General features: G+C 36.9%; 1 protein-coding gene across 1 annotated transcript; it reads left to right on the plus strand.

The window, feature by feature from the left end:
- Positions 1-1,019: 1,019 nt before the first annotated feature.
- Positions 1,020-11,349, plus strand: LOC136847714 (mid1-interacting protein 1A). The gene is made up of 3 exons (XM_067119570.1): positions 1,020-1,681; positions 8,088-8,207; positions 9,845-11,349. The coding sequence occupies exons 1-3, from the start codon at positions 1,542-1,544 to the stop codon at positions 10,350-10,352; spliced, it is 768 nt and encodes a 255-aa protein (XP_066975671.1). The 5' UTR covers positions 1,020-1,541; the 3' UTR covers positions 10,353-11,349.
- Positions 11,350-12,183: the final 834 nt, after the last annotated feature.

The following is a 12,183-nucleotide window of genomic DNA, read 5'->3' on the forward strand; positions in this document are numbered from 1 at the left end:
GAGAGGTTAAAACATGAAATCGTGAGCAGATAAATCAATTGCTTAAGTAAATTACTCTGGCATCAAATTCATATACCTCAACACCAATGGCTTGTATCATATCAAGCGTACATAATTGTTTAAAAATAAAATTTTCAACGAATATTGACAACCAATTTTATCTAATATTTTAGTTTTATTCAACATTATTTTTTTCATCAGTAAATTCCTGAAATTTTCTCACAGTTTTTAGTATAGCCAGAAAAATGCTTTATCATTTATAAAATCATGCAATAATGCTTCAACTCGAAAACACACATTATTTTTTACGAATTACTTTTGAAATTTTGTTACATAAATTTTCTTATTTAACCGTAATATATTTTGATGACACAATTACCCTTTGAATAATGGTAATGGAACAGCGAAATTTTGTAAGAATTTTATATTATTTTACAAAAAGGATGTCTGCATGGAATCGGTAAAAATATAACACTGTATAGGTATCATGCCGATTTATTAACCTGACTTTAAAACTAACAAAGCTACTAATTCATTTTGACCTCAGTGATTAACCGTATCATTGTCACTAATCTCATTGGAGCTTCACTGAAATGCAAGAAAAAAAGGTTTATCAATAATTTATGCTGGCATCATCCTCCAGCCAGTTGGTCAAATCTAAGAATAGTATCAGATAAGATGCAGTTGGGAAAGCGCCAATAAGTCTTAGATAATAATTTCGTCTCTCCTGAGTCTTATCAGACTAAAAAAATGACAATCAGTATTGACATTGTACCGTCATTGCAAAAGGTCAATAGTTAGCACTAATTCCCACCTCACCCCCTCCCCACCTCCGCACTTACCCATGTGGATTCCTGTGAATGAACCAAGCTGGCAGTAGCGATGTAACTTATTTTTAAACAGAGTTATTTGTTCCTTTGTTCAGACGAACAAACAAACAGAAGCGACGCTGTTAGAAAACTTGCTTGGAGGGGGAAGGGAGGGGTGTTATGTGATGTTGGTGGGAGGGTGAGGCAGCGTTTGTTCGTTAGTGCGGCTGCAGGGTGGAGGAGGGGGAGGAGCTTAGGAGAGAAAGAGCGCGTTCGTTCGTGCGTGCGTGCCTCACCCTTGCATGGGCGGATGTGAGCGGAGGTGTCTGGGGGCTGTCGGCTTCGTATTGAGCACTCTGCTCTTGTCTCCGTGGCGAGCCCTTTGGTCGGTCTATCGGACCCTCTGGTGGTACCTGGCACCCATCTACCCCCTTTTTATCTCTGTCCGGGATACCTATATATCGTTGGCATTTGCACAGACCTTGTTAGTGTCCTGCCGAACGCCCTCGACACAGGACGAAATCTTAAAGCAGCTACTGCCTTAAACAGAAAAAAAAGATAGAAATTAGTGCCGTTGTTACTGACGACGCCAACCCGTGGTAAAAGTGAAAGCAGTTCTGTTTCATTCCCTGTCTTGATACTTGTGTAAACAGAAGCTTCTTCTACTACTTCACCCTCAACAGCAGTTCCTCGGGATTAGGAACTTGAAATCATTGCGAACAGTGCACTTGGATGCCTTCACGAACTCCAAGACAGCAACAACAGCATCTTCAGAATCATCATCATCAATATCCTCTCATAGTCAAGCCAACATCCAGAATGCTGTACGAATCCGTTGACAACTACCATTCCATGGGTTTCATGGACAACAGGTAAGCGAGAATCTATCATTTTGAATAAAACTTGAAAGAAAATGTAATTATTTGCTTGTGTGTGTGATAATGTCTCTTTAGTTGCATTCATGGACTTTGCTTAGAGTGACACTCGGATGGAGTCTGTTGCACAGCCGATGTCTTTTTTAAAGTCAGTAACGTGATTCAGTGTGATTTTCTTTGTACGTGCGTTACCATAATATTATCAAGATGATACACGAGATTTCATTTAGTGGAGAGAGAGAGAGAGAGAGAGAGAGAGAGAGAGACTGATTATTACGATAGCAAGACTTGTTACGAATTAATGCGTACTATTTCACTAACTGTCAAACGATAGAATACTTATAAAGTAGGCGAGAGAGGGAAAATGCATTCCAAGTAGTGACCTCACGAATTTCATCAGCCAAAGGCCACGAGACCCGTCGGGTGTTCTGTATTTTCCAAAACTTGAATTTTCTACATTTTCAAGGGAATATTAACGGATGTGCCGTTATTTTGGCTGCCATATGCAACATAAGTTTTTGCAGCTTATTATACTTCCTAACTGTCCTCAGAACCATGCATTAGCTCCCAATAATAGATAGTTGCAGCGAAAAAATATATTTTACACAATCACATTTTAAGATAACCGGGAGCTGCCAATCACCTGCCTGACTTGTCAATCAGTATGCAAGGTACTCAAAACTATATTTCTGTCATGAAAATCGCTATTGCCATCATGAATTTCAATCATGGAATCTAGTGATATTCTTAGCTCCTTTAAGAAAGCTAAACGCCTGAGTGAAAGTTGTATACCTTCATTTAATATTAAATATTTAAACATCAAAGAGGTCGCAAGAACCATAACACAGTAATCTACGGGTTTACCCCTCCATGAGTGATAAGTCTCTTCTGCATTGTTTGCCTTACTAATGAAGCAAAATTATCATCGTCACAGTACTAACATTTTATGGGATATGTATTTAAACTTCATTTGAATTTATACAGTCAACTGAATGTTTGCTTTTTTAATAATAGTATATGTTTTTTTTATATGCTTTGGCCTAGTAAAGCTAATCACTTGAAGTTGCCAGTTTCTCAATGTCTCCTTGACCCCAATTCTTTCGTGAACAGATTCCTTTAAATTAACAGTTCCTAACTTTTCAGTTTCGTTGTTACTAAGGTTAGTGTCAGTTACACTGGTGTTATAAATGAAGGATGCGTTTATTATCACCAATAATTTCAGAAGAACTGCTGATGAGATAATTATGTCATTAACCTTCGTTACTTGAAGACGTAAAGACTATTGCACCTAAACTTTACTTTATTTGTTTATGTTTTGTTCGGCCCTCCACCCTTTTCGGTTTGTTGTGGAAGTCGTGTATTGTAAGGGCTGGGGTTGGGCTGTTTTTGCAAATGACATATGACGTAAGAAAGTGACAGGGTTGGAAAGGTGTGTCTTACGAGAGTACATGTGCACTTGTAAAAGTCTATACGTGTGTGTGTGTGTTTCTGGTAAGAGGGTGTATGAGTAGAAGGGGCCTCCAGCAGCGGAAGGGGGATTGGGATGGAAAGGGGGTGGGGGATGGGAGGAGTTGAAGGGCCAATACTTTTACCTGGGGTATAAGGTCGACCGTCTGTCTTGTCGGGAAATTCGTTCGCGATGAAAGTGAATGGCGGCTGGATTCCAGGTTGGGAACCGTGGCTGGAATGAAGGCCTATATCGAATTGCTTTTTATGCAGACTCATCTCTTTGGAATAGGAATCTGGAGAATCCTTGGTCCCACCCTGGAAGCAAATCTCTCTCTCTCTCTCTCTCTCTCTCTCTCTCTCTCTCTCTCTCTCTCTCTCTCTCTCTGAGCAATTATCATAATAAACAATATTTCATAGCATTCCTATTATAACCCTTTCTATGGAATGACATTGTTTTATTTCCCTTTCCTTACTTGGAACAAGCGTACCTCTATTGTGTTCTATTATACCCATTAGCCTATTCTTGGAATGGGATTTAGTAAATCCCAGGACCGTTCGAATCCAATAGCTATTAATTTGCATTTCTAAATTCCCCCCCCCAAAAAAAAAAGAATTTAAGCAACCTAATGCATGTCAAGACACACCCCCTCCCCACTCAACCTCCCCTTGGGGGCCAGAATTCATTAATATGCAACCTTTTCAGAGTTTACCTTGGATCCCGTCGTCATAGGTGGGGCCCGTGCGTGGATTTTACCGGAATCGGCTAGCCCTTTGTCGGGAATGTACTGGAATAGTTGGAATTTATTGCTCAGAATCAATCACAAAGCCATGTCGTCAGAAATGGATACTAATTTCTGATGTGCATGTGTGTATTTCCCTAGTCATTTTACAGACGATTTATCATTCTGAAACTTCCGTTTACCTCAATTTCCACAAATACTATTTTCAGTTTTATTATCTGCAACAAACAATACGTGTCAGTGGCATTTCCTTCAGACCTCCTTAAGCCAACCGAACAAACAAAGCGTTTCCAGAGTATCTGGAATGACCCAGTCCCATCCAGACATTCCAGTACTTGTTGCAGTGAAAGTCACATTCCAGATCTATGGATACGTGTCAGGCAATGGTAATGTTATTACGTTGCATGTCGAAGGACCCCAAACATAACTATGGAATATATTTGTGAGCTTTCGTTTAATTTTCTCATAGGTTTTCGTTTAGTTTTCACACTGAAAGTTACAAGTTTCGAATGAAACCAAACGAGACATTTTGACTGTGTGAGATCGAAGTTATAGTTTTTCCTCTTGGAAATGTTTTCTTTCAAAATATTTCCTCTAAATGCTTCCGCTTGGCTTTTAAATATGGACATGTAAGTTTTTATTTTCATCAAGGAAAACTTTCCTTTAGACTCCCTTTATTTGCATTATCTGCTCCGGATCGCCTCTTTCAAGAATAACTGAAGTGATTAAAACATGCGCCTATAAAGTTCCTGTCAATCATCTCGCAGAAATCTAAGCCTTCTTTCATATCCATTCAAAAGTTTAAATTATGTCTCCTTCCCTTGCAAAAAAAAAAAAAAAAAAAGCTTCCTTCGACAATAAACTTTGGTTTCTTCCCCTCGGAACCTTCCCCCTTAAAGGCAGGCGGCTCGTGAAGCCCAGCTGATGGGATTTTCCCCTCAGCGTGAGTCGCTCCTCCTTTTCCCTCCCTCAGCGGTATTTTTCCGCTGTCAGATATCTTGGCCCCTTACCAAGCTCCTCTCTCCTACAGCGTAGCCTCCCCCTACAGCATAGCTTCCCCCTACAGTATGTGTATTGCCAAGATAACGCAGTAAGGCTTCTGCATTCCTTCGGACCCCACAGGGTCTGCCGTGATGACCGCGACATACACAAGGGGAGAGATTGACGGCAGATTAGAATAGATGGGTTTTTTGATTGATTTGTTGAGTTCAACGAATTGACGTTACAACTGTTATGGTTATCGTTGGTGGTTAGAATAATGGGGGAGATGAGGAAGTCCTCGGAAAACTGAAGAGAAGAGGGTGTGTAGAAGAAGTGAGGCAGGTATAGACGAGAGAGAGAGAGAGAGAGAGAGAGAGAGAGAGAGAGAGAGAGAGAGAGAGAGAGAAGGGGGTTGCAGGTGCGGTAGGTATAGAAGGGAAGGAAAAATGTATAGAGAGAGAGAGAGGGAGAAAGAGAGAGAGGGGTGCGGCAGGTATAGATAAGGAAAAATGCAAAAAGAGGAAATATACAGAGAGAGAGAGAGAGAGAGAGAGAGAGAGAGAGAGAGAGAGAGAGAGAGAGAGAGAGAATAGGGTTCGCATGCACAAGAGGTAAGACTTGCATAGAAGGGCCGGCTCACGGGGACTTGCAGAAGAGACTTGGCCTGCTAAGGGGCGAAACGGGGACAAGGAAATGCGCTCCTCGTACATGCGCTTCTATTTAACCTTGTTACGTCTGGGAACTCCGGTAGGATGACTAACTTCGTCGCTGCGTACGTTTGTTCCTAGTCCTCAGCGGACATACCCAAGAGATCCTTCCGCTGCTGGTGACGTGCGAGGGGCTTGCCTTGAACTATTTAGAAGGATATCGTTTCACTGGGGTACGTAGGATGCAGGCTCGACTGATTATGCAGGGGCGGTAGTACGTGTACCTGTTTCGAGTAAACTCAGCCTTAAGTAGTTTTATTTTGCGTTTTTGCCTTCGAATCATTTCTCAGTGGTATTAACTGAATCTTTCTTGCTGAAATTCAGTGGCTTAATCCCAGTAAATTCCTTTCCAGCGCCAAGTATCAGTCAATAAATACCAAATTTATTCTTGAATATTTTTGTTGCTGCCGTCATGGCTAAGGTACGAAATATCTGAGTAATACCCGAATGTAGTTGAGTCATGTCCCATAAAAACTTCAAAAGAAGCGATATTACTAAAGTGCGACAATTTGGTGGCAATATTTTCCTCTTAAAACCGAAGGCATTTCTTGAAACAACATTCGAGAGTTAATGGTGGCAAAATGGCAATTGAAGTTAATGTTAATTATGATGATTTATGAATCTCAAGACTGGCAATATTTAAGCATAGATGTGATTCAGGTGTTTGTAGTTGCCGGTATGAATTATTAAAATACTAATTAATTTAAAACGGGGTGTGAGTGGCGTGTTCTTAATAAATTAATAGGTCCCGCTTAAAACTAGGTTAAGCACCAATTATAGGTTTTGGAAGAATTCCTATAAATATGTCAGCTATGCAATAAACATACATAAACACACACACACATTATATATATATATATATATATATATATATATATATATATATATATATATATATATATATATATATATATATATATATATAATTATAATGTGTGTATGTATTGCTCTCAATCATAATGTACTTTATATATACGGGACATAAGCAACTCCTTACCACTTTGGGCTTTAGATTTTCACAACGAAAAACCGTAAGCAAAAATATAAATTCCTTGAAGCTAAAATACCATGAAAGAGCAATATCAATTCTTCATAAAATTATAGCAACTACGCTGTAGTACTGATTGACCGTGCATTCCTCCCGGAGCGTGTATGTATGTATTTGCGAGCATGTGTTTGACGTAGTGTCGTTTCATGACTCATGTGTAGATAAATGATTCACTCTTCCGTCGAGATGACTTCATTTGCATGTTCCGATAAAGTAATCGATGTGGAAAAGATTACATATATATATATATATATATATATATATATATATATATATATATATATATATATATATATATATATATATATATATATATATATATATATATATATATATATATATATATATATATATATATATATATATATATATATATATATATATATATATATATATATATATATATATATATATATATATATATATATATATATATATATATATATATATATATATATATATATATAATCATAGCTTCACTATTTTAGTAAATTTGTTCAGTGTCTATTTTCTTTCCCAGGCCATTTTTTTTATAGGAAGCCTGATTTATTTTCAGTTGAATAACGAAGTTGTTTCTTAGGAGACATTGCAAGACATTAGCGATGATAAATTGATTATAAAACAATTTACGAATTTTTTCCTTTATCACTTACTTTTACATATTTAATATTTTTCCCTTCATCTAACATTTATGTTAATGAATACGTGTCTGGACTACCTTTTAATTTTGCTGGAAATACTTTATCCTTAGATAACATAGATGCGAGTTACAAGAACACCGCAAACGTCTGTGCAAGATTTATTGTGGTGTCACTTTTAAGCAAAGTTATTGAATTGTTTGTATGTATGTGTTTGTTCTTTCGTAGCTGGTTTGTTTGTTTGTTTGTTTTCTTTTAGGACTTTTATCTTATTTAATTGGTTCATCATTATTTTTCTTAATGCTATTAAATTAAATCCAGGCTTAAGCAATTTCAGGCCATAGTTTGGTTATATTTCATATGCCTTGATAACTGATACTGAAAGGTCAGATTATTTTTCATTTGTAAATTTTATTAGATTAGTTAACTGGAAAATAAACGGAAGAGATTTTTGTCCGAAGGCCTTCATAAATTCAAATTGGTCAGAATCAATAAATTATTATATTTTGATTTAACCTTAAATTAAAATTAGCTAGTCTTCAATTCTGTGTACTCTGATAACATCAATGAATAATTCTTATTTATATAGTTTTGGTAATGAGTGAATTTAATACCAGATGGATCAAAACAATTTTGCATTCGTCTAGAAGCCTCAACATTACACTTAAACTTCTGAATTCACTGTGATAATGAATTTTAAAAAAACACAACACAAATTCATTGCCGAACCTGGAGAATTATCCATTGACAGATGCACCATTAGACAAACAGAAAATGAATTCAATGTGAGCATCTAAAACCATACACTGAGTCATTCACATTCGCAATGATTCATTTCAGTGTCCGGCTCAATAACCCGAGAGACCTGAACGACTTTTCATCACAGTCGATCGTCTGTGCCATGGATCGCTTCGTCAAGGCAGTCAATAACATGAACGAGACCATCATGGTGCCATGCAGGTAAGGAGGCCTAATTCATTGGCTTTTGGTTTTTATTCACTGTTCATTATTCAGGTAATAGTCATTACTGTATAGAGATTGTCATGGGGTTTATTAACTGTATATTCTCTTAAGGGGAATTATTAGCACGGTTTCTTTTCTTTTTTTATCAAATAATCTAATTCACTCTATAAGAACTAATCTGTTTAGGATTCAAAATCAAAAACTATTATTATTATTATTATTATTATTATTATTATTATTATTATTATTATTATTATTATTATTGTGCGTCTTTTGGTAGAAAATAAAAGCAATGAGACTGAAATTGAGAAATGAAATCACTTACAACGGAATTTTTCTTCACTGGAAAAAGTGGTTGAGACGACGGATTGCAAATCTTTTTTTCGTATGCATGTACTGAATTATAGCGTGTCCATTTTGAATATCACTTGTACGTCTCTCTCTCTCTCTCTCTCTCTCTCTCTCTCTCTCTCTCTCTCTCTCTCTCTCTCTCTCTCTCTCTCTCTCTCTCTCTCAGTCAGAATAACGTTTCATTTTACTTTTACAATCACGAGGGAGACTTTGCATCATCCGTATTAAAGTTAGATTACGTATAATTTTGTTTTACTTAAATTTTTTTTTAATGAATGACGTCATTCTATCTTTTTGTGGCACAGAAGATAGTAGGAAATTATGAATATTTGTGTTAATATTTTCCGCTCTTTCTTTGTATACGATTAAACAGATGGAAGAGACGTTCAGTAACTTACTGAATCTTAAACTGCTCTTTCTCAGTCTTCGTAACTCAAAAAATAAAAGACAATTCAAAGCTTCAAAGATCACATGTCACAGACGCCTGACCTCAAGAAACAAGTAAACTTTTGTCAGTGTGAGATTAGTTTCCTATTATTACTGAGAGAGAGAGAGAGAGAGAGAGAGAGAGAGAGATAGATAGAGAGAGAGAGAGAGAGAGAGAGAGAACGATAGGCCATCTTTTGGCATACCTCTAGGAACAGGCTTTAGGAACAGGCTTATATATATATATATATATATATATATATATATATATATATATATATATATATATATATATTTATATATATATATATATATATATATATATATATATATATATATATATATATATATATTTTCTCTTACTGACACGGAAATAAAGATCAGTTGACGGACGGGTAGGGTGTCCACCTTTGCTCTGACCCAGATAACAGAAAGACTGAAGAAGTTAAAACTTGTTTGTTTTCCCGTTAATTTTCTCCTTTGTTTATAATGCCATATATTTTTTTTTTTTTACATGCTTCTTCTTTACTTGCTTTTCTTAGGTAGTTTTCGATTGCAGCTTCTCTGCTATTACACTTCAGTTCATCTTGTAGATTAATTTTCATCACGTTGTGTATGCGAGTCCTCTTATTTAGCGTCATTTGCAGTTAATAATAATAATAATAATAATAATAATAATAATAATAATAATAATAATAATAATAATAATAATGATGATGATGTTCGTTGTCCTGATAAAGAAGTTCGGTTCTTTATAATATAATGATGGATTGATTTATTTTTATAGACAGGAAAAAATGAAAGCATGACTACCAGTTTTCTGTTACTCTAAAAATTCCTCGCCTCTTTTCTTGCAGACTTCTCGACATGGAAGTGGTGGCGCAGAAGCCGTCCTCGAAGGTCCCCAAACTCCTGAAGAACGGCGGCGACCCTTACAGCTACTACTCGCTCCTGAACTCCGTCAAGAACGACCTCATCCTGGGAGCGAGCTCCAACGACGAGGACACCACCACCACAACGGAAAGGACCCCGATGATGCTGCCCTCGATCAACAGCACGCGGTGGACGGACGAGGGCGAGTCGAGAGACGAGGCCAAGAAGGAAGCCTTGAGGCGACAGAGCACGATGTCCCTGGCTTCGGACTCCTCCTCCAACACTTCGGAGATGGACAGCGCCACAGAGACCTGCTCGGAAAGCACAGAAGACGACGACAGGAGTTCGGAAGGGGACGACCACACCCTGGTCGCAAACAACGTCACGCAGGCCCTCCACTCCCACCTCCTGGGGCTGCACGCGTGTCTCAAAAACCTGACGGACACTGCCACCTACATCACAGACTGCTACAAAGAGTCGGTCAATCTATAGTTCAAAAACACTGCCCGCTCGTTGTTCCCCCCACATCTCCCCACCCACCCACCCACCCCCACATAATAATCACATCCCATATCACAACGTCACATCCCTCCCACACCATGTACACTCTTGCTCTACCTACAATTGTTATTTTTCTATATATCTAGGATTTAGTGGAGATAATAATCACGTTATCTTTTTATTTTATCCTTATATGTTCGTCGGATGTTTGGTCTTTTTTTATGCAAGGAAAGTGACGCAATGGTAAAGAAGAGTCTTTCCTTCATTGTAGACATAAAGTTGCAACATCAAAAGTGCCAAAGTTTATGCATCAATGAAGGTTGTGTGGTCCTGATTCCTCTTTTCTTTAATTTTTTTTTTTTTATTTCTCTCGTTTTCCCTATTTTTAGAGAAAGGGGAGCTGGGCTCCTTCGACTATCTGTGATAACAAAAACGCCCTAATGTAATTGTAGAGTTGATCGCACAAGTTTGAAAACTCAAAAAAATTCACACAGGATTAGCACTTGACTTCCTTTTTTTTTTATTATTAAAATTTTTGGTTAGACGGCCATTCACGAAAAATTCTGCAGCGTTCTAATTATGCAGTTTGTAATGACTAATATGCCAAGTGGCAGAATCTGACATTCTTAACCTGACTGGCTTTCAGTCGGTCTAACAAGTCTAGCCAAATCAACTTCATTTTCAAAGACCGGTTTATTTTAGAATGATTTTATAGTTTTTAATCCATAATTTCCTTTTGACAAGCGTCCAATAATTTTTGTCTCTTGGATTCTTGTCCTGTCAAAATATGTCTTTATATTTGGGGTGTCCATGACAATGATGATTGATTTGTATGTAATATACCTATGCGCATATATGTATAGAAATATATGCGTGTATGTATATGTATTATATATATCTGAACCAGCACAATGTATATGATAAATTTTTGTGTACCGTAATTATGATGAGTTCATCAGATTCTGATAAGAATAAAGTATTTAATATAGCCATTGTATTTATGCCCAGCACCAATCCATATTCACGGAAAAAGGGTAACATTTCTAAATGTGTAAAAGTGTGTGACTTTTGTATTTTGTGTTTTTTTTTAGGAAAGCAAATACTGCAATTCTGTCCTATAGATGGTTTCTTCCATCTGAATGTGCGCACCTTTTGAACAGTACTAGTTTTGATCAAACAAAATCACACACAAAATTTAAATGCCATACTAGACTTCTCTTACTTTTTTTTTTATACAAATGGGTGTTTCCTACTAATTGTGAATGTTTATATCTGTATAGGCCTACATTAGTTTTGAATATCATTCAGTCTTTGAGTAGAAGACCTCTCCCCATCTAGTTTTACAGTGAGCACAGTAAGTGAAAAAAAAGGAATATAAGACATGCATTATAGAAACAAGTGCACGTCGAGGGGGTAAATATAATTGGAAAAGCAATCTGAACATATTTAATACAGGTGGGAATGATTATTGTTATTTTTCCTGCCCTACAAAGAAAACAATAATAATCATTCAGCTAGATATGAACATGAACACTATTTTATTCCTACTCATGCAACAGTTTTAGTCGCTTAAAATAAAACCTTATGATTGAGATAATCACCTGGGATACCTCGGATGAGTTTTACAAGCTTTAAGTTGTTAGATCTTAGATGCAACTCAGTGGCATAGTTTCTGAAGGCCTTAAATGGTTAAATCTTTGTCACAACCTGTCAGTGTACTCACATGGTGTACTGTAGGCATTACTAAAGAGTGTTTGCAGAGTCTCTTTGGCGCCTAGCTGCACCCGCTTTTTAGACTTTTACTTTACCTCCATTCCTACTT

The sequence above is a fragment of the Macrobrachium rosenbergii genome, chromosome 17, assembly GCF_040412425.1.
Source record: "Macrobrachium rosenbergii isolate ZJJX-2024 chromosome 17, ASM4041242v1, whole genome shotgun sequence".
Lineage (NCBI taxonomy): Eukaryota > Metazoa > Arthropoda > Malacostraca > Decapoda > Palaemonidae > Macrobrachium > Macrobrachium rosenbergii.